The sequence below is a fragment of the Cornus florida genome, unplaced genomic scaffold (genome assembly GCF_030987335.1).
Source record: "Cornus florida cultivar Cherokee Brave unplaced genomic scaffold, ASM3098733v1 CherokeeBrave_3.0.0_Hap2_Chr05, whole genome shotgun sequence".
In the NCBI taxonomy this organism is placed as follows: Eukaryota; Viridiplantae; Streptophyta; class Magnoliopsida; order Cornales; family Cornaceae; genus Cornus; species Cornus florida.
Window position 1 is genome coordinate 108,409,594 of NW_026775575.1, and position 23,016 is coordinate 108,432,609.

The 23,016-nt window shown below is 35.0% G+C and overlaps 3 protein-coding genes across 5 annotated transcripts; 2 read left to right on the forward strand and 1 right to left on the reverse strand.

The window, feature by feature from the left end:
* The first annotated feature begins 2,729 nt into the window (after window positions 1-2,729).
* Window positions 2,730-10,359, forward strand: LOC132308408 (uncharacterized). Of its 3 annotated transcripts, XM_059806480.1 has the most exons (4): window positions 2,730-3,209; window positions 5,848-6,014; window positions 6,504-7,313; window positions 8,639-10,359. In XM_059806480.1, the coding sequence occupies exons 1-4, from the start codon at window positions 2,936-2,938 to the stop codon at window positions 10,160-10,162; spliced, it is 2,775 nt and encodes a 924-aa protein (XP_059662463.1). In that variant the 5' UTR covers window positions 2,730-2,935; the 3' UTR covers window positions 10,163-10,359. The 3 variants fall into 3 exon arrangements, with proteins under 3 accessions (XP_059662463.1, XP_059662464.1, XP_059662465.1); XM_059806481.1 differs by lacking the exon at window positions 2,730-3,209 and having other exon boundaries at window positions 5,874-6,014; window positions 6,167-7,313; XM_059806482.1 differs by lacking the exon at window positions 2,730-3,209 and having other exon boundaries at window positions 5,876-6,367.
* A 6,346-nt stretch (window positions 10,360-16,705) lies between these two features.
* Window positions 16,706-18,458, forward strand: LOC132309931 (mitogen-activated protein kinase kinase kinase 18). The gene is made up of 2 exons (XM_059808183.1): window positions 16,706-18,309; window positions 18,423-18,458. The coding sequence occupies exons 1-2, from the start codon at window positions 16,975-16,977 to the stop codon at window positions 18,456-18,458; spliced, it is 1,371 nt and encodes a 456-aa protein (XP_059664166.1). The 5' UTR covers window positions 16,706-16,974.
* A 2,814-nt stretch (window positions 18,459-21,272) lies between these two features.
* Window positions 21,273-22,912, reverse strand: LOC132308410 (uncharacterized). Its single transcript, XM_059806484.1, has 2 exons — window positions 21,995-22,912; window positions 21,273-21,640 (listed from the first exon to the last, which is right to left on the reverse strand). Exons 1-2 carry the CDS (start codon window positions 22,275-22,277, stop codon window positions 21,429-21,431), a joined length of 495 nt encoding a protein of 164 aa, XP_059662467.1. The 5' UTR covers window positions 22,278-22,912; the 3' UTR covers window positions 21,273-21,428.
* Between the last annotated feature and the right edge of the window lie 104 nt (window positions 22,913-23,016).

Genomic DNA, 23,016 nt, shown 5'->3' on the forward strand with positions numbered 1-23,016 from the left:
ATTATTATTATTTGACAAAAAGGGAATAATATAATCAAACCATTATTACAATGTATTAAATTCCGAGTTTGAGGATAAAATTATTCACGTGGAGACTCTAAGGGATGAGCATGGAAAATAAGGAGAGTAAATTACACTCACCTTTCATCTAGTTACAATTCACTTATTATTTTAGATAGTTATAATTATCTCCTTTTTAAAGCATCAACCCTTTTTGGGGGAGAAGGGTGGATTGTTAGTATGACGATTTGGAAGATATAATTCGGGGACATGTATGATTAGGTTCCATTTGTATAGTTGGTGGAATTTGGCATATCTTAACCAAACCCTTTGCATCGGCTCGACGCACACTTACCTGGTTGGGAGAGGCCAAATACCAAATCCGCTTCTATATAACCCCACGAAGTAGAAGAAGCCCTTGCGAAGGTCAAAGAAAGAACTTGTTCCTCCTCCATAAGGAATTCTTCCAATAATTCGAGCCTAATCTTTCCAAAGAAACATGTACAATACTTTTGTGTTTATGAGCTAAAGTTCGTCCACTAGCGAAACCCAATTTCCGCGAGCAAGGGAGCCCAATCACGTTACAATGGGTTCGTGGTAATTGGGCGGGCCCACAATGACTCGTAGGCTGACTTGATGAATAGCGCGAGTTTGAGCCCGATCGCGGTAATTTTTTTTTTTCTTTGCAAAAACAACGTCGTTTTAGGCCGAACGGGTCTTCTTTTTTTTAAAAAAAAAAAAAAAAAAAATTAGGCTACAACGGTCAGGAAGGCACAGTTTGGCAGCATGATTTTTTGGGGAAAAAAAAAAAAAAAAAAACCCAAAAATGGGTTATTTTGAGCTCATTTTTTTTTAAAAAAAATAAAATAAAATTCATTAAAAAAATATTTTGTAGGCACTGTTTGTTCAATTTTTTTTTATTTGGGCCAAAAATTAATTAAAAAATCTATTCTTTTCCCTTAAAATTTGATTTTTTTTTCTTTTTTTTTTGCTTTAATTTTTAAAAATCTGCCACAAATAGTACATTTGGCCGGTAAGGCACTGTTTGGCTGACACAAAAAGTGCCTTAACAGCTATAATTTTTATAAAAAAAATTCAATTTTTAATAACTTTTTTTTAAAAAAAATCCATTTATATTATATAAATACCCCAATTCCTATCATTCACCTCACATTTAACCCAATCTCTATTCTCTACCATTCAAGTTACTTCATCTTCTATATTCTCAAACTTGGCTATTATTTTCAAACTCAATCCAATTTCATGGATCCTCGATCAAGTAACTCCCAACCTTCCACACAACAACCGATTATCTAAAATCCGAATTGGTCTACTGCCGAAAATGAAGTTTTATGTTGGGCGTGGATGTCCATTACCTCTGATGCAATTACGGGGCAAATAAAAGTAAGAAAAAGTTATTGGAGCGAATCCTCAAAAGTTATGTACAACTTATTGGTATTTCATCTTCGTGAAATACAGGAGCTTTTATGTATCATTAGTCCACCACCCAAAAACAAATCAACAAAAATTCTAGGTGCATGATTAATATCGAAATGAATCCCCCCAGTTACTTCAGTATTGATGATATGGTAAGTTATTTATTGTTTTAAATATAACTCGTAAATATTTTAAACATTCGGCTTTTATTATTAATTTTTTCATGCGGATGACAGAAATTAGAGAAGTGTTTTGTAGTCAAACAGGCGGTGAATTTGAGTTAAAAAGTTGCTGGCATATCGTGAAGCATAACATCAATCCTAACTTTTAATTTATATAATGGATGATGTATTGTTTAAATTTATAATATTAATCCTATTTTTTTTAATCCATATAATTGATAATATATTGTTTAAAGTTATAACATCAATCATATATTTTTTAATTCATATAATGGATATTATATTGTTTAAAGTTATAATATCAATCATAACGTACATTTTAAAATTCATATAATAGATAATGTATTGTTTAAACTTATAATATCAATCCTAACTTTTTAATAATTTGCAAAGATATTATTTGATTGAAAAATATTGTTGTTAGGAATATAGTCGTTAGTAAAAAGTTTTTATTTTTATTTTTAATTTAATTATTTTTTTTAGATCGAAAATTCGGAGAGTCTGATGGAGTGCCTTTTTCTTAAGAGCCAAAGTTGCTGGCGTGGCTCTTAAAAAGTTGGAAGAAAATTGGATAGAAGAGAAAAGAAGAAGGGATAAATGAGATATCCTAGGAAGTGATTGTGTACTTCTCTTTTTATTTGGTTAGAATGAAGAAAAAATAATGAAATAATACCTTATTTTGTCTGTTAGGAGAGAAAAGAAGAGTGTGTTAATTATAAGAGAAATTTTATAATTTAAATTTTTTAATAATAACTTTGCCTTTCTTCCTTCCCGTATTATGTTCATATTTGGAGAGATAAATATTTGTGAAGGAAGAATGATGACTCATCCATCATTTTTTTTTTCTTATGCCCTTACTTCATTTCCACCAAACGATTGATTTCACTCTTCCCATCTTTCGTCCACCTTTTTTCCTTCTTTCTTACCAAACCTAGCATTAGTAAAACTAAATCAGTTTGTTACACTTGTAACCAAAGGAGAAAAAATTATAATTATTAAAAAAATACAGGATAAGTAAGTGAAATAAAACCAAAGTAGAGGAGGAGTAAGTGTAATTTACCCAAATAAGTGTTGATATGCAAAAATGAAAGGGCTACGATGCAAAATTAACAAACCACAGGGAAAAGAGATTGGAATCAAGATCAAACCTTTCCGCAGTCGCAATTCTGTTCCCTGTTATACCGTCTCTCTCTCCAAAAATTCTCTATCTAGGGTTTCTTCAAATATAGCATATATGTACATATAAATCATACTTTCACATATATACATATATATATTCGAGGGTTTCAATCTTGCAGTTGGTCGATCGAAAAGGAATGGATCTAGAGGTTGTGGGCCGCCACGCCCTCCTCTTCGACGATGACTCGACGGCGGCGTTTGTGAACTCCGGTGATGCCCTCGTCGAATGGAATTCTCTCGTCATCGATCGCTACGACGTGCGCCACCTCCTCTCCGGGCCTCCGCCGCCACGGAGGCGGCGCAATCTCCATCAGACACACTCAACTTCGTCTCCTACTTCCGTCACTTCTCTTGAATCGGAGCTGGATCGTGAACGATACCTTGATCTACCAGCACCGTCCGACGAACAAGGTAAATCATCAGCCTCTATAAGATTTTTGTGTGCTTTAGGAGGAGTAGCTTGGGTTTACTTTTTGAAATAAAAATATGAAGTATTTATGATTTGGTAATTAGTTGAAAGTTTCAATTTTAGTGGCGATTAAGAATGTAACTGGAAGGTCTGGTATTATATTAAAATAGAGGGATGCAAGGATCTTAGAGTCCATCTGGCTGTGATTATGAATAATGTTTTGGTGAATTCCCGTTCTTGTAAGCTTGGGTCTAGAATGCCTTATTCAGCCGTGCATTATTTTCTCACATGTTGCTAGGCTTCACCTAAAGATTTGGGCCTCAAGCTTATGTGAGCTCAAGGTTTGTAATTAAAACACTTTGTTTATTGCTATCTGTTCTTATTAAAAGGAGGGTTTTTTCTGGCAAATTTCTGTGATTTTAAGACACATAATGATCAAGTCATATATGTTCTATCTAGCTCTCTGGCAGAAACGGTTAGATGACATGATGATGTTATTCATTGGCATTTAATGGGGCTTCGTTAACTTTTTAGAAACATTAACAGTTAATATGCATTGGCAACTACAAAAAAATATAAGATACTTTGGCAGCTGAATTCCATATGAAATGGTGTGTCAGTGTGAAAATGGTATTTTGAGGTAAGAGTTGTCTTTGGAGGAAAATTTTCCATTTTGAAGTCTCCTTTTAAATAATGGGAGCTCAGGTTTTAGTTTGCGTCAATTATAAGGATATCTAGTTTCCGAAAATTGCATCTCCAAGAGACTAGTAAGATTATTCAACTTTATTCTTACATATTCCTATTATTTTCTTATTGTCTTCTATGGTAGTTCTTTTAAGGGTAAAGTGCAAAAAAAAAACCTTGAAGTATGCCTCATTTGCACATAACCCCTGAACTACAATAAACCCCCTTGAACTATTGAATTGTTGCAAATTGCCCAGTCCGGTCAGATGCCGTTGCCAGAAGTGTAGAAAGACAATTTTACCCTTAAATCAAAACTACACTGTTTTGAGAATTAATTACTCTAAGTAGATGATATCAGCTTAGCAATATAATTAATCAATCATAGAGTGACAACACACAACCTTATCATAGTTGTACAAGTCAAATAACTCCATATCATCACCACAGTAAACCCATTCAGAAAGCCAAACAACTCCATCTCTATCACCATCGCCATCGCCTCTGCCACTGAGAACCCATTCGTTGGACGATCGAAACCAACTCCTTCACCTTCCTCCCCTCAGCACACCCCGATGAATTGTCATAAGATTAGACTACCTCGCTCACCATCAATCTTTGCAGCAAAAAGACACTAGTGACAGAGCACTTCCTTTTCAAACCAGATAAAAAAAAAAAAAAAAAAAAAATTCGCCACTCTTCAACATGAATAAATTTTAGTATCCTCCATGTCTAAACACAGTCCACTTGGTGATGATTTCATCGCTATTGGTGTTGTAGGTGTACTGACCCAGATTGATCGGTGTTGGTGTTGTAAAAGAACTCTCTTTGGTTAATAGCAGAGACAAAAAATAAATAAATAAATAAAAATAATAGCAGAAGAAACAACATTTTTCTCTCTCTAAAAGAAGTTTACACAGAGCCTCTCACAATCTCCGCCTAGATCGCCGTCGTCCCTATGAGGCAATTGATGGTGGCGAAGCTGAGTCGCTGCGTGTTCTTGAAGGGTATGTGGTGGGAGTTTATGTTTAATCTTGGGCCGTTCAATGTGAAAGAGCATGTGCTTATCACTATATTTGCAAACTCTGGTGCGGGAACTGTTTATGCCATTCACGTGGTTATGCTCTCTCCGACTTCCAAGTTTGGTCAATCACCACCACTGCACTTCCACCACCGAAATGGAATCACCCAATGGAACCACAATCTTGGAAACTCAAGTAATTAATCACAAACCACACCAACCATCCATACATTATAAACCCAACTGAACCCCACAACCCCACTGCCGCCAACACCATCATCGCCACCAACCCACCACCGAATTAAACCACCCAATCGAACCACGATCTTGGAAACTCAGATAATTCATACTCAACCACATAACCGAGTCCAACATCCATACATAATGAACCCAATTGAACCCCCCACCACCCCCCAACTTCTGCCACCTCAACGTCAGCCTGGTCCACATGCCACCACCTCAACATCCACGGAGAGGTATGAAGTTGATTTGTTAAAGACATGTTCAACCCATTTCAATTTGGATTTTAAAAAAAATTGGGTTAGGGTTCGATCATGTGTTTGAGATGATCTGAGAAAGAGACATTGTTTGGTGGTAAGGGTTAAGATATGTTCACAAGAGGGGCATTATAATATTTTTATATTCATAAGGACATTATGGTCAATTAATTTTATATTGTCTATCATGTGACAATCACGTGTTCATTTACCGGTAATATATGAATGGAAGATGGCTGGACTGGGCAATTTGCAACTAAAGTGGTTAGTTTAGGGGGTTTTCTGCCACTTTAGTAGTTCAAGGAGGTTTCTTGCTAATTGAGGCATAGTTGAAGGGGTTTTTTTTGCACTTTACCCTTCTTTTAATTGTTATGCACCTAATCTTAAATTTATACAATCATGGGTAAATTCGTCATTTCAAATCTTTGTTCCAATATACAGAATTTGATGAGGGTGCGAAACCGGTTGATGGTGGTGGTTATCATAGTGTTGCCTTTTCGTATGGAAACACTGGGAATTCAACTGATCAAAAGAATGCTGATGCTGGGTTAGGAGATTCTGGTTTCCATCCACCTTTCGCTGTGCCTGATAGCTTACTCCAAAGCCTGGTAAGTACATGATGTCCAATTCCTTACCTTGTGCATAATAATTTCCATTGCATATTGTTTTTTGTTTGCTAACCGTGATTATCTGTCGTGGCCAAATGAAAATGTGTGAAGTGTATATATTATTCTAAGCCTTATAATGTCTAAGTTTTCAGATGCTCGCAGCAGTGATGGAGTTCCTGTTACCTTAGGTTGCCATTCACAGGCACCTTGTTTCGATTTTGATGTCATGTCCTGGGGGCAGTGCAGGTGGGATAGGATAATAAGATTTTCATTATTTTAACAGGAATATTCATCATAACTACTTGAGAGTTCGATGACATATCTTCATAAAGTTCAGTTTCTTGATCATTATGGTAATCCAAATATATTTGATATTTATTGGGTTTAACTCGGATTTAGTATTATTCTTATATTTATATGTTTGGTTTTTGGCTATTTGGAAATTTCACTTTTTTGAGAAAGAGGCCTTTTTTCTTGTCTGTTTTTCAGCCTCCAACAGAGAAGCTACATCAGATAATTGCAAGGACTGCTACGTTTGTCAGCAAACATGGTGGGCAGTCGGAAATTGTTCTGAGGGTTAAACAGGGAGACAACCCGACGTTTGGGTTCTTGATGCCTGACCATCACCTTCATGCGTACTTTAGGTTTCTTGTTGATAACCAAGAACTCTTGCAGTCTGACATTGATGGAAAACTGCAAAATGAGAAAGCCGATACTGAGCACAATCAGACAGATGATGCTGGAGGTGGAGCGTTGTCCTTGCTTGGTTCTGTGTATGGATATGGGGAAGATGAGGATGGCGGTGAGGAAGGCCAGAAATCTAAAGAAAACATATCCGGGGAAACCTTTGATGCTGTTAGTGTAGCAGTTTCTCATGGTTCAGATGAAACAAACTTTTCAGCGAATGCAGCTGGAAAAGATGAGTCAGCTTCCAAGCTTCAACTTCATTCTAAAGAAAAGCTTTTTGCATTGACAAAGAATTCCTTTATCAGTGCACCTAAGGCTGGAACTACATGTACCACGAAAAAAGGTGACATTCTTGGTTCGCTTTGTGCTGCTATAGATAAGTCGCAAGCTTCTGCCATACCGACCATTCCTAAGGTTGAACAATTGGTTTTGGAGCCTTCAGCGGATTTAAAAAGATTGATTGATAAGATAGTTGAATTCATTCTGAAAAATGGGAAGCGGTTTGAGGCGGTACTTATGGAACAGGACAGTGAACATGGAAGATTTCCATTCCTTCTGCCTTCTAATAAGTATCATCCGTACTATCTAAAAGTTCTCCAGAAAGCCCAAGAGGTGATTTTCTCTATAATCTTGTATTACTTTTTGGTAATTATTGGTCACTATCTTCTTGATGTTCTTGTTGTCAAGAAATGGGATGTTAACCTCAACGGTTTGGCATATGCTTTAAAGAAGGAAGACCATTGTGTGATAGTGTTTTAGTATAAATGCTTATAGAAGTCATGGTATTCTTCTACTAAGCATAAATTCTGGCTCTCAAGCTGCACTATGCTATATCGATTGATTATGTACTTTTAATTGCTTTGTAGATTGTAAGTTGTGTCATTGTGTTGGATGTTGACACGGGAATTTATTTTTATTCATAACAATATTTACAACCTGTTTGGACATTTTGTTGCCATATCACTAAATCCAAAAGCTTAGATTCACGCTCTTAAGTTTCCAATGCTCGATTTTTACCTAATTTAAGAGTTCTTATGTTAGTCTCATCATATCATGTCCTGATAGTCAACTGGTTCATGGATATTTTTTTCCTTCCCCTGTTACTTTATTTTGTGTATATGTTAGCATCAACCATATTGCATTAGTGATTTTTGGTCTAATGAAGATTCCTGGTGGCATTTTTAATGTTACACATCTCTAAAGCACAGTCACAACCCCAGGATGTGCCTTCCCCGTATCAAACATGTGTCCAACACAAACACGCGTGTTCAAGGGCCAGATAGCGGATAGCGTCCAACGACTCCAACGCTCCTTGTTCTGGAGTTTGGTTTAAATTTTTTTTGGCTGGACACGGTGGGGACAAAGCTTGGACACGTAAAGGATACATCTATGACACATTTGGGACGCAATAGTGTATTTTTCGGAATTATCTTTTTAAAAGAGGAGCAAAAATAACGTAATTTCATGACTAGAAAGAAATTACAATCATATGAAAAGCCAATTTTTATTAATCTACAGACATCGAAAAATGGGACTAAATTACAAATATATGAAATTTTGCTACTTGTCCCTTTCCTTTATCTTTTTATTTCCTATTTTTTCGTAACATTATATGAGTGCACTATTCTTTTATAAATAATAAATGTACTAACCTTTTTAAAAGGTTTTTCAAAATATTTTGCATTATTTTGGAAGTTCCTCACGCATTTCTTTTCAAGTTTTACGTTATTTTGCGTCAACTGATTTTTTCCCCCCTAGTTTATGTAGTCAAATTTAACTGTATACTGGTGTTATTCACAGCTTTATTTATTGTAATATTTTACTCTATCCTATTTAACAATACATATAACACATATTTTACGTATTAGATTTGGTGAGCTGCATAATTTTTCTTATTCCTTATCTGTTGTTGATATCTTTCTCTACTTTGTTTACAGTCAAAATTAACTAGCTTATTTTCCAAGAATGATGACTTGGTAGCGCATGGGCCAGACAGGAAAACTTCTCAATCCGAGGAAAGTGATTCTTTACCTTCAGGATCTGGTTTTGATGTGCCATATGATTCTGACAGGAAAGAGAAGTTTAAGATGGTAATTGGGAAGCCAAAGAAGGATGGACAGGATCCACCTTCCAAAGCTACTCAGCAACAATTTGGAGTTCAAATAGATGCAGCTTCAGCTGCAGCTATTCTTCAGGCTGCAACAAAAGGCATTAGGTATCCAAATTTGGGAATTCTTTCAAGCACATATGGTGAGGGTGGGCGGGTCTCAAGCTCTGGCAGTCAACTTTTACCTCGACCCGAGTGCGTTGTCGAAAAATCTGATCAGAATGGTGACCACAGTTTTTCTGCACCTGTTACTCGTGATATTGCAAAGACTGCTTCTCTTGAAGCTGTTTGTGAGGCCGACTCCTCTGAAGCAAACCTGAATAGAGAGCAGAAGCTGAAGGCTGAGAGGTTGAAACGGGCAAAGATGTTTGCAGCCATGTGGAAAACTGGAGCAGAACCATTAAAAACTTTACCACTGCGGGGCATTTCAGTAGAACCACAAGAATCAGGAGTTTCTGGTTCTGGTGCTGAGGTTGTTAACCTCGAGATCAAAGAAAGAGAAGGCAGCTCGGTTCCCTTAGATGTTGATGCTGAAGACAAAATTGAGAAGCCTGAAAGGAAATATTCTGATGACGAGTACAATGAACGGAGATTAAAGAGGAAGTACAGAATGAGATCTCAGAGAGATGATGATGATGATGATGTTGAAGATGAGGATGAAGAGGGAAATGATGAAAAGCGCTCAGTGAAGAAGCATCGGTCTCATCATTCTTCTCATAAAGATTACAAAAAAGAAGTATTTGAGAAGGAAATTGATCACAAGCACTCCAGGAAAAAGCACCGTTCTCATCATTCCTCGTGTGAAGATGAAGAGGAAAGGGATCACAAGCAGTCAAGGAAAAAACACCGGTCTGATCGTTATTCGTGTGAAGAAGAAGAAGAAATGGATCTAGACTATTCTAGGAAGAAGCAACCGTCTTATCGATCTTCACATGAAGAAGCTGACAGAGAAGAGGAAGAAGAAATAGATGGTAAACACTCAAGGAAGAAGCACAGGTCTCACCGTTCTTCACACCACAGTAGAGACAGGCACAAGCACAGAAGACGACATTCTTCTTCAAAGGAAATAGAATCTCGACAGCGGCACAAGCATGATAGCTCTTCTGATGATGAGCAGCGCCAGAAACGTAGTGGATCTAATAAGCACAAAAACAAATCTCTTTCAGACAAAGAAGAGTTGGAGGAAGGGGAGATCAGTTCCAAAATTTCAGACAATGGTGCTATTAGAGAAGGATCTTTGGACTCGTCGAATTCATGTCGTACTGTGAGGGTGCCATCTCAGCCCTCTGAAGCTACTGAGGTTTCTGATGATCTCAGGGCTAAAATTCGAGCAATGTTGATGGCGACCTTGTAAGAAGTACCATATTTTTAGTCTCTTGTATTGTAATAATTATTTGAACTCTGGCAAATTAATTTGTTCGGGTGTTGAGATTTATTCCTTTCAAATCCCTTGTAGGCTCCTTTTGGTTCGTCCCATATAGGGAAAGGAAAAGGAAAAGATAAAAGGAAATGGCAAGGGGAAATAATCATTCTTAGTTTGAATGGCATAAATTATCTGCACTTTTTTTTTTTTTTTTTTTTTTCTTCAATAAATGTTATTTTGCACAATGTTACCACCTTATACTCGAACACAATTTAACAGAAACAAGAGCGTTAAACGCTATTAAATATATTTAGATAATTCAAATGCAATAGCTATTAAAACCTACAGGAAACATGACTGTACAAGCATCTATCAATGACCATTCCATTCAAAGCTTTAAAAGATATAGCTGCGGAGAACAAAATATCCCTATGCACATATTTTTCACTAGTCATGAAAACTGCAAACAACAAAACCTTGAATGTCAATACCTTCTTTAGCAAACAACAAAACTTAGAAAACTGCCAACGCCTCTTGTCAGTGGGCAAATAATGCAGCAATAACTATACTAAAAACCAGACAATAATATTGTCCTCAAGCTCAGGACGGATCTAGAAATTTATATGAGGGGTAACAAATTTACATAGAAGGGTTTTTTCATAATTTCAGTCAAGGGCGGATTTAGGATTTCTCGTTGGGATGGGCTAATATTAAACATAAATTTAATAACAAAATTTAATAAGGAAAATAATAATAATAATATAATATAGATAAATATTTAAATTCAAAGATTACAAAATATCTATCTAAATTGTGTTTGCTGATTCTTTAAAGACTCGATTTGTCAATAATAGACTCCAAGTCAATTTTCCGAACAAGCTCCCCGTTCAAGATTGATGGTCATGCAGTCAGCAAGAAATTCATCTTCAATCCTGCTACGCATCGCTGTTTTAACACATTTCATGCTTGGGTGGGAGGCTGAGGTAGGCTAATACTATATATATATATATTGGGATGGGCTAATATTAGTATAGTAAAAATTCTTTTCTTTTTTTTTTTTGGGGGTGGTCTACAGCCTACCTTTGCCCACCCCTCTGTCCGCCTTTGATTTCAGTGGGGGCAATTTCAAAACTTTATGGGTATAAATGTAAAAAAGTATAAATTTAAGGATATAAAATGCAATAATATAAAATTTCAATGGGGGCGGATGCCCCCATCGAGGCCTTCACAAATCCGTGCCTGTTCAAGCTCATCAATATTCATCAGAAATATTTATGAAAAAAAAATTGTTCATTAGAAATTAAGAATAGCTGTCATATTGTGAGCAAAAAATCCGCGAATCCGTGAATCCAATCCGATTCATACGGATTAGATCAGATTGTCAGTCTCACGGATCAGTGGCGCATTCAAAAAAATTGAATCCGTAGTCCCACGGATCGGTGGCGGATTAGGCTGTCAAAAATCCGATCCAGTCCGTGAATTCGATCCGTAGCCAATCCATTATATATATATATATAATATTAATATTATAGTAATATCTTTACTCTTTGGTAACTAGCATATATATATGAACTCCTAACATACTGTTCTTTCTCGGTTTTTTAGTTTTAGGAAAATGATAAGGGGGCCGAAGGGTAACCCTTAAAAAACGATCGAATCTAACGTGGCTTGGCACGTCAGATTCTCTAAAATTTCTCTAAAACTACTTACGCATGAAAAGTAAAAAAGCCATCACGTGCTTAGCTCACCCCTAAAATAAATTGAAAAAAAAAAAAAATTTTGTTTGAGAAGGTAATGTAGCGATAAACACTGTGAAGATGATAGAAAGAAGGTGGGTATATACAAATAGAAATATATATACACACAAAATTATATATATGTTAGTAATAGATTATAAATATTTAAAGATTTTTTTCTACAAATTTCTCAATAGATTTAGGTATTACTCAATGATCTAATTTTAAGAATTACATAATCATCTTATATTCGAATCACGCACAAAAATTCGGGAGTATTTACAACATCACTATTTGATTCGGGATTGGCTCTTTCTCTCTATCTAGGGTTTTGAATAAGTTTTCTTCTCCAGCAGCAATTCAATTGGTACAGTGGTTTAATTTGATATATTTTGTCAGTGTAAATTCTAAAATATATCAATTATGAAAAAAAATATTCTAAAAGATACTACATAACAAAATAAAGATAAGTCGATTCCTTAAAAAAAAAAAAAAAAAAAGGGATAAGTTTTCTCTAATTCTGCAGACTACGGAGCTTTTCGGTATTCCTTTTACACGATCACCTTCCCACCCACCCTTTTTTTTTTTACCTACACGTGATGGACTCTTTTGCTCTCTTACACAAAAAAAAGTGAGAATTTGACGTGGCGTCAGATTCAGTGATTAATTCGGAGGATACCTTTCGGTTCCTCTATCACTACTCTTACTTTTATAATATTTATTACTCAATCAATAGCAGTGGAACACATACTTTTCATTTAATCAAAACCTAAACCTAGCCAAAGATGAAAGAACTCAAAGTACTAAAGAAGAGCATAGAGAAAAGCAGTTGCCTCACCTATTATGCATTTAAATTTATCTATGTTCTGTTATACTGCTTTGTAAATGGATATGAAATTGGTGCAAATAGACTATTTTGAAAAATTCAGTCCACGGATTGAATCCGATTCGATCCGTTATTTCATGAATCCGATCTGATTTGATCCGTTGGCTAACGGATTGGTGGCGGATTCAAAATCTCCCAATCCGTTGCGAGCGAATCGGATTAGAATTAATGCCTAATCCGATCAGATCCGATCCGTGGCCACCCCTAACCATACATAACATTGTTACATGAAATTCTTACAATCAAAATAAATAAATGAAAATTGTAATGATAAGAATGTGAAAAGAGGACACTTCTACACTTTGAAAGGCAAGAATATTAAATGAATTAGTGATTCGTTAATTTTAGTGACAGGTTAATTTAAGAAAGAATAACTCAATCTGAGAAAAAGTGTAGCAATACGATATATGGCAATTTCAACATTCAGGAGCAATGTATTTCAGGTATGAAGTTTTTGGTTAATTTAATCAGCAACAACGTAAAAGATCTAGGAACCAACCACCACACATGCGTGTACATAACTTTGTCAAAGAGTTAATCAAGCTTTTAACTCTAATATAGTACTACGTTTGCAATGCAAAAGACTACAGTGATCAATTTTATATGAGCAACATATTTCCTCTTTGTTCCACCTTAAGCGTATTTAAGTTTTTAATTCACGGATTACCAAAACAATCATCTTTCGCATTACAAGAAATATGAACAAGCAATCTTTTAATCCGGACAAACCAAGAATATTAAAATTCTAAATATTAGTTTATGAATTAACAATGGTAGCTTTGTAGTTTTTAAGATTATATTTTCAGAAAATTCAATAAAACATCTTTAATTTTTTCAGCAAATTTATAGAATATAGATAGTACATACGCTGAAAAAAAATAAAAATAATAACAAAAACAAAACAGTCATTTATAGCAGCAAATCCAAGGACCAACTAAGGGACTGTTAACACCAAAAAGAGAGTTGGAGCCAAAAAAAAAATTCACAAGAGGATATAAAAAAGTCCAGCCGCACACAGGCTTTTTAACATTCAGCAAGTTCATCAATGTGACTGCAAACATTAATTACGCCAGGAACTCTCAATTTTAACTATTATATAATCCTTCCAATTAGTTAAATTGTTTTTATTATCTAGGCTGTAATTGGTCAGGACCGTGATTACTAAAAATCTATTACTAGTTACTACTATTACAAATGCAGATAAGTGATTTTTCTATTGTTTGGACAGTTAAATGAAATTACAGTTATTCTATTTCCTATTATCCGGTAAATTAATCTGGACAAGCTCCGACAACCGAATTATCATCAAATTAAAAAGATAAAAAAAACATGAATACAACTTAATTCCTTTTACTCTGAGGTATATATGAGACAATGCTTTCCTCTCTTCCTTTACCTTTTTCTTTTTATTTTTTTCCCTAACATGCGCGCACCACATTCATGCACTTAGCTAGGTAGTAACTGAAAGAGATAACAAGGGTTAGTTTCAAGTATCTGACCACAGTTTTTTGAAAAGTGTGTGCGATTGTGTGTGTGTGTGTGTATGGTTGCCTCATGAATCATGATCTCTTGAATCTCCCCTGTATATGGATGAAAGCTAACAAAGATATACATTAAAAAAACCAGTGGGCGGGCTAGAGGGACCCAAAGAACTAATCCAACTATATTCCTTACCCAAACGATGCAAAAAGGCCATGAAAGGTGTTTGGCGGTGAAGAAAAAAAAAAAGCAGCTTTAAATTCATTGGCTTTGCTTGCAGGTGACGTATGTTCAGAGCTCGCTCCATGAAGCCTCATCACCCCCACCTCTTCTCTCTCCAACTTTAACACCAATAAACTTTTTGTGTGGAGATAGGATTAGGATATATATGCATATATATATAGTTGTGTTCTCTTTCTTTACAGATAACCCACCTGTGAGTAGGAATTAGTATCTCTTTTTCTTTGTAGTGTCATGTTGCTACTCGTTAACTTTGCTTTCATCCCTCCCACTCTATGTTGTCAAATTAATTTAAATTATAGTATATATTTAGTGTAATGGTATAATATTTTATATCATTAATTAATTAAATGAAATGACCAAGGTATTACTGTTAGTATGTTACATTAAAAACTGATTAAAATAAAATTTTATTAGCTTTATACTTGATATTGGTTTTGTATTTGCACTAAGGGTACAACAACTTGAATACAGTCCCATTTTTACGAGTTTGGACAATCATTTTATTAATTAGGGTTGGGTCTGAGTTAAAAAAATTTAACCAGAACTTCATTAAGGAAGGTCAAAGTAATAAATATTGAATGATTTATTTATATGTGATTTTTTCAAACTTCAAGGGAGGTCAATGTAATTTATCATTGTTTAAATCTTAATATATTGTATGTTAACATTTTGGAGAATTAATTTCTTAAAAATTTGTTTGTAATTTTTTTTTCAAAAATTTGCATTAATTTATAAAATATAAAGTTTGTGTTTGGTAGTAATTTAATCTGAAACTAAATTAATATCACGTTAAAATTTCAATTAGGAGATTAACCATGTAGTCAAGTTCAAAAAAAACTCATATTGTATGCACATGCCTAAAGTTTAAATTTGCACAAATAGGTTTCTCTTGAGTCTTGACCCATTTAAGATAGAGTTTGTCTAAATTGTCCTTATATACACATTTTCTAAATTATTAAAAAATATATTTTTTATGAAATAACGAAAATGATCACAAAGTGAAATGACCTCATTTAACACAGGGTGTGATATTCACTCTAAACATACTATATACATTCATACACTTTATCCTAAGAACTATTGTTATTTTGAATTCGAACACTCATTTTTTGCTATGTAAAGAATTATATATATATATATATATATATATTTATCTCTATTTGATTTGTAAAAGAAATAGGTATATTAAAACTTTCTAAATTATGAGTAGTATTAAGTTCTAGAAAATATATAACTCTCAACTCACAAAGAGATAATACATTGTTAGGAAAAATATATAGAGACAAATTTTTTATTATTATTTTTGGAAATGTGGAAGAAAAATCCTTTAAAATGGGCACATAATACTCTTATAGTATGAGATTAGTAGCATACACACTCCGTTGGGTATTTTCAGAAGAGTAAAAAGACAAAACAGACATTATAACATTACTTTATGTTAGATTTTTATTTTATGAAATAAAAGGGTATATATTAAAGATATCATCCGCACTTGACCCATTAACCATGCGTATAAATAATTCAAATTAATTCAACTTTTTAATCTGAAATCTTAATTTGAGTTACAAAAGTGAGTTTAAATAAAAAAATGAGTTGGAATTGAATTAAATAATTAAGGCTGAAAGTAGAATTAAGAATGAGTTAGAATTAAACTCTTCATACGAAGGAATGGACCTGAGTTTTACCCCCAAACCACCCAATCTAAATTTGCACATATATCGTGAATCCTAAGAATAGTTTATGGAAACTTAAATCATTAGGAATCACAAAAGAAAAACAGGAAGTAATTACCTTTTGTTTTCTTACCAAACGATGCCAAACTTATGGAATTAAAAAGTGTCACAATCATATATTCTAATGTCACATGGCTTTCAAAATACTCTGTACCTCCAAAACTCCAACTCACGAACCCCCAGTAACTAATTCAACAAGTTAAAACCTTTGAAATAGTGTTTTCTTGCAATAACAAAAAACGCGCCGCAATACAACGACCGTGAGAACCCGCAAATATCACAATGACGATTGACGGCACGTGCTCACGTGTCCTCATGTGAACGGCTTTATTCACATCCAAGAAACCGCCGCCCAGAGTCGGCCAAAGCTGTCAACCCTTCCCTTCCTTTGCCACGTGGTTCACTCACAACTCAAGCAATCCCCCCTCTCTACCCATATTTTAGAGAGAGAAACCCCCATAGTTAAAGTTAGAGAGAGAAACAACTAGCTTAGCTTAGAGGGCCGTCATTGGACAGCAACAATAGCAAGAAAGATTCTTTGCATAAAGACACCCAATAGAGCCATAACACCCACCCAAAAGCATATGACACACTATTTGCACAACATAGACGGACTTGGACCATATAAATATACACCCAGCACAAACCAACTCTTACCAAAAAAAAAACAAACCCAAAAAAAAAAAAAACTTCTCCTCTTCTCCTCTCCTCTGTGCCATCTCTCCAATGGAGTGGACCAGAGGATCCGTCATCGGCCGCGGCGCCTCGGCCACCGTCTCTCTAGCTACCACCGTCTCCGGTGATCTATTCGCGGTCAAGTCCACTAACCTTTCTTGTTCGAGCTCCTTGCAATTGGAAAATCATTTTCTTTCTCAACTAAACTCTCCTTACATAGTTAAGTACATGGGCTTCGACATTACATGCGAAAGCAACCAGCCCATGTACAATCTTTTCATGGAGTACGCACCCGGCGGCACACTTTTCGATGCAATCAAGAGGCATGGAGGCTCTCTGGATGAACCCATGATCCGATTTTATACAAGTCATGTAGTGCAAGGTTTGGATTACCTTCATTTGAATGGATTGGTTCATTGTGACATCAAGGGTCAAAATATTTTGATTGGCAAAGATGGTGCCAAGATTGGTGATTTGGGTTGTGCTAGGTTCGTGGAAGATGGGGGTGTTGCTAAGGGGATGTTTGCCGGTACACCGGTGTTTATGGCGCCCGAGGTTGCTCGCGGCGAAGAACAGGGGTTCCCAGCTGATGTATGGGCTCTCGGGTGCACAATTATTGAGATGGCTACAGGGTCTAACCCCTGGCCGGAGGTGAATGATCCGGTGTCGGCACTTTATCGAATTGGGTTTTCCGGCGACGTGCCGGAGTTTCCGAGGTGGTTGTCAGAGGATGCAAAGGATTTCTTGAGCAAGTGTTTGAAGATAGATTCGAAAGAAAGGTGGACTGCTAAACAACTTCTTCAACACCCATTTCTACACGATTTGGAAATGAGTTCTGAGAAATTAAGAGAATTTAATAAGAATTCTCCGATTGATGTACTTGATCAATGCTTCTGGGATTCTCTGGAGCTGTTGGAAGACTCGGAACCTCACCGGAATCTTACCCACATGGGTTCCTCTTCCAATCTTCCTGCGGAGAGAATCAGGCGTCTGATTGGTGGTACTTCTTCATTAGGTTCAAATCTACCCAATTGGAGTTGGGACGAAGATTGGATTACAGTCAGAAGCAATCAGATTGAGGAAAACATCAAATTTTCCGAGGAGAATCGCAATATGAATACAGATGATAGAGAGTTAATGAATACAGAATTGTTCATGTCTTCAATTGTACTCGTAGAAGAGGTTGATTATTCAATAGTTGTTGAGGATTTGTTACTAGAATGCTACATTTTCAGGATTAGTACTATTGATGGTCTTAGTGATAGGATAGATTTTGTGATGTCCTGTGAAAGTACTAAAACATGTTTTTGTGTAATGTCTTCTAAATTTAGGAAATTAATGAAATTTTATTGTTCATTTCATGCTATCGCTAAAATATGTTTTTGTGTGATGAATTCTAAATTTAGGAAATTAATGAAAATTTATTGTTTAACTCATTCTCTCTCTTTCTCTCCGAGGCTGTGTCTCTGTGTGCTCTGTTCTGTTCTGTTCTGTTACAGAGGGGCATGACTTTGGACAGAGTCAAGTCTATCTAACAAGTAAAACTATCCTAATTTTTGTGTTCATACTTTTGTGTGTGAACACAAGGGACTTTAGATGTGGAATTGGTAAAGTCAATCCTTTTGGGCTCTCTTCATTGATTAACTTGTTGGTTGATAGATTGAAATAGGGTCAACAAACTCCGGTCTTTCTTTTTTCTTAAAGAAACAGTTTGTTTTGGCCACGTACTATTTAAGGTTGACATTGTAGTATCTCTCTCTAGACAACCACTAGTTAGGTCACTTCCAATTGCCCAATTTGAGATGAGGGAGTACACCTATTTGGAATGTGGGCAGGTTCTTTAGATCCTACCAACCAAAACAGCTAATTTTGAGGAAATATGTACACTAAAGACGTGTTTAGAAATATCAAATTGATGTCTTGAAACTAGAATCAAAAAATTTAAGTTCAAATTTTTAACTCAATTTTCCCTAATTTTAATTTTAAAACATAAGATGATTCAATTATATATCTTGGTGATAAAAAAAATGATAAACTTGTTATCTCTAGTGACCATGGTGATAGAGTCACCATACTTTGTAGAAGTATAATCAGATTCACATTCTTAAGAACCAAGTTTAGTGGTTTAAAAGGTTAGTGCACCCTCATTTTAGCACCATCTTGTGGGAATCCCATGTATTTTCCAGTCATAAGTTCAAAAATTGTATGATGCATGGTAGATTTCAATCTCTTATTTGACCAAATATTTTCTTTCACACTTAGTGGGCAAATAGGTTATTATTCTCTTTTTTAATCTCCTCTTCTTATGTCATGTATGATGCTGGGATGATGTATGTCTTATGTTGGTCGTGCACGATGATGGTGTAATGATGTCTGGTTGAGATGAGTGGGAAAACCCTGTAAAAAAAAATTTGGCCAACTCATATGTCCATGTGAAAATTTGAATTCTCACCTTTTGTGAAACAAAAATTCTACTTGATTTAATTAACATTTATAAAAAATTCTGTTTTCAGATAATTACAAAAGAAAAAAATAATTTTTTGTTATCTGAATTTAAGAAATGTTTTCAGAGTATTTTCATTGTTCTTCTCATTTTATATACTTAAGGAAATATCAAATATTTTTAAATGTAAATAATCTCTTAAATCTTCTATTATATATAATATATATATTTTATTGCCATACTAGTTTGATTTTTGTATCTTTTATTATTAAATTGGCCTCTTCAAGTGAAAAATCCTAGGTCTGCCCCTTGATCATGTAATTGTTGCTTCTATGTAAGGAGATCATTATTCATTGTTACACGATGGTAGCAATATAACATTGTAAGTCCTCAGAATGAGAAACACAGGATATTCCATTTCTGTTGAATATATAAATCAATGTATGCAAAATTCTCTTGTAATTCTTGAAGAGAGTGAAGGACGATATTTTCAAAAATTAGTAAATCATGAAGAAGGAAGCAAATTTTATCTAAATTGCAGAAGACTATGCAGTCAATTCATATATAGGCCTTTTGGATCACACAATCATAATAAACAAAACAAATCCATGAAAAACATGCAAGTTTATTTATTTATTTATTTTGCCTTAAATTAATTGACCTGCGAGGTAACGGTCCACCAGGGAAATTATGACCAGAAGGAGATTGTTTCTCTTCTAATCTGGAAGCTTATAATGACTTTGAACAAAGTCTATCCAACAAGTCAACCTCTCTTGTCTTTTTGTGTTGACTTTGTGTTTGTGTATGAACATTGGAGACTTTGGGTGTAGTGGAGAACTAGAAGGGTCAATATTTTTGGGCTGTCTCTCTATGTTCATTGTTTATGTTGTAGGTTGATGAATTGGAAGGGAGTCAACAAACCCTAGTCTTGTTTTTCACCTAAGCCGGTTAGATTTGGTGACAGTCCATTTGGGGTTGGCATTGGACAATTGGAGGTTGGTTTCTCAAGACAATCGACAGTTAGGTCACTTGGTTGTTACAATACCACTTACTTGGAATGTAGTAGGCATGTGTTGTTTAGCTATTACCAAATCTTAAAAACCAAACCAAACCAGCTAGGTCAATTATTGAGTGAAAATGACAAGCTTGTTCTTATCATCATTCAAATTAATACTTTTACTACAAGAAGTGACAAATATCTTGAATGAAAAAGTACTTAATGTGAACAAGTAACTAAGGTGATATTAAACTTTGAATATAAGGAAATAATAAATGACATAGCTCTATAATTCGAGATAGACATCACGAAATAAATTTTGTGACGTTTTTTCAACTGCGACTGGATGGATGGTCCCAATTGAATTTCAAACTTCTCATTTTAGGCACCATCATGTGCAAATCCGATGTATATTTAGGTGAAAAGTTCAGAAATCTATCATGCATAGTAGATTTCATTGGCAATCTTAAGTGAGGGTACAATCATTCTATTTAGAGATCATTAATCAAATCAATTAATGTAACACTCCATTGTGATTTTTGGAGACCAAGGCTATGTTTGGTATAATGGAAAAGAAAGAAAGGATACGATTAATTATGAAATAAAAACAAAGAAAGCAAAGGAGAGGATCTACTTAATTACTTATCTTGTTTGGTTGATTGATTAATAAAGGAAAAAAAGAAAAGAAAAGAAAATTATAGTAATCTTGTTGGGGGAAAGAAAAAAAAGGAAAAGAAAATATTGTAATGAATTTACTACCATACCATTTTTCATAGATTTTGTTTTTTTTATAAAAATAAGGGAAAATTTAGTATTAATAAAATTTCATTAAAAACAAAACTAACATTTCCTTTCCTTCCATTTTCTCCCATTTTTGGAAGGCTAACAAAACCAACACATCCTATATAATTTGTTTCCTTCCAAATCCCTCTGTTTTCTTTATTTTCTTTTAAAAATTCATACCAAACACAATAGAGTAAGTATTATGTATATACATAGAAATATACAAGTGACATATGATTTATTTAATCATCCATGTTCCGATCCCTTCATGTGTTGTTGATTTCACCCTTTGACAGCTTTGGGTTTTGCTTCCTTCATCTCCCTCTTGGATTCTGATTCGGGTTGCTTGTTCTTAGTCTTCACTGCAGGAATTTCTTTCTCAAAAGCATCCATTCCTCTGTTTTTCATGTCCTCCAAACTCTTTCTTAGCACATGTAGCTCTTTGATATAATAGTGTAGTCTATCTATCATCCCCGCAAGAAATAGGGAAAATCCTGCATCAAATTTTAATTCATAATCTATAAATCTTCATCCGGTCTTTTAAAAATAAATAAAGAATAATAATAATGTACAAAAGCAAAGTGGGAAAGTTATGTGATATAGCTGGTTCATGTCCTCCGTAAAAGCAGGATCAAACTAATACATAATGAAATTAGTGCAGCATCAGATGCGTTTTCTTCAATTGTTACTTCCTTTAAACAACTAAGTTCAATGCATTGGAACCAAAACCAACAATATTCAAACCATTTGGCACTTGGACAAAAAATAAAAAAAATAAATCACACACACACACGCATTGAAATAGAAGCAAAAATGAATTTGCCATGGATGTAAATAGAACTTTTTACCCATAAGCGACGCTTCGAGAAGATGATTTGCTTGAAGAATCTGATCGGTTGGATTAATTGGAGCACCATCCATAGTACGTTTCTGGATTTTGAGTAAACTATATAAGCTGGAGGCTAAAACCACAATCAAAGTACCGGCTACGGTCTGTGCCATTACAGGACCCCTCCCCTGCTTCACCCTATCCAAACCCATGATCAAAACATTCCTGAGAGGGGTTCTAAATAAAAGGGTCAGAATGAGAACCATTTCAGAGAATACGAGTGTAAACAGAAGTTGTATCATCTTTCTCGACTTGACCCCAAACACTATATCTTTTTGAGTCTAGGACAGGATGGTGCTAATAATCAAAGAGCATTGATATGGAAATGTATGGCAATAGAAAAGAAGAGAGGAAAGAATGGTAGAGCAATTACGAAAGGCAACTACTTTCTTTCACTTTTGTATCTCCATCCAAACTTCCAACACCTATTCTAAAACTTCTACTTTGGTTAAGGAATGACTCCCTTCACTGCCCTTCTAGATACCATCTTTTTTTTCTTTTCTTTTTTTTCTTTTTTTCATGGAGCTTTATCATTTTAGAATGTATTTTAAACGATAGTACGTTCTAGATAGCAATATTCTTAATTATTATCACACTATCTTCTTTTATCTTGAACTTATTTTTTTAATACAATTTAATTCAATTCTTACTCTTTTTTTGTAACATATATTTGCTTTCGCTTTTAATTTGAAGATGATCTGGTTGCAAAGGCAACAGATGCAGAACAGCCCATCCTCTCTCACTTCTAAGTTTTGTCGCTCTGTTGGGCTACTATGACCCACTATCTAGGGAGGAAAAGGTTGGACCTCGGCCCAATTCCCTTTTGCTCGTTTCATACGTAGTAAGATACTGTAAAGGTTAAGAGACAATCCCTCTAGTTGAGCCCACTTTTTAGCATGATGTGGTTCATGTTTTCTACTCCAATGTTGGCGCGTGGTTCCACTCCCCTGGAAAACGCGTGATGGTATATTTATCCCTTGC

Bases quoted from the DNA above. Each gene is read 5' to 3' on its own strand.
- LOC132308408 (XM_059806480.1), top strand. From the start codon at position 2,936: ATGGATCTAGAGGTTGTGGGCCGCCACGCCCTCCTCTTCGACGATGAC. The intron at 3,210-5,847 runs GTAAATCATCAG...TCCAATATACAG, and splicing joins AGCACCGTCCGACGAACAAG to AATTTGATGAGGGTGCGAAA. The intron at 6,015-6,503 runs GTAAGTACATGA...TCTGTTTTTCAG, and splicing joins ATAGCTTACTCCAAAGCCTG to CCTCCAACAGAGAAGCTACA.
- LOC132309931 (XM_059808183.1), top strand. From the start codon at position 16,975: ATGGAGTGGACCAGAGGATCCGTCATCGGCCGCGGCGCCTCGGCCACC. The intron at 18,310-18,422 runs GTGATGAATTCT...GTTCTGTTACAG, and splicing joins TCGCTAAAATATGTTTTTGT to AGGGGCATGACTTTGGACAG.
- LOC132308410 (XM_059806484.1), bottom strand. From the start codon at position 22,277: ATGATACAACTTCTGTTTACACTCGTATTCTCTGAAATGGTTCTCATT. The intron at 21,641-21,994 runs GTAAAAAGTTCT...AATTTGATGCAG, and splicing joins TCTCGAAGCGTCGCTTATGG to GATTTTCCCTATTTCTTGCG.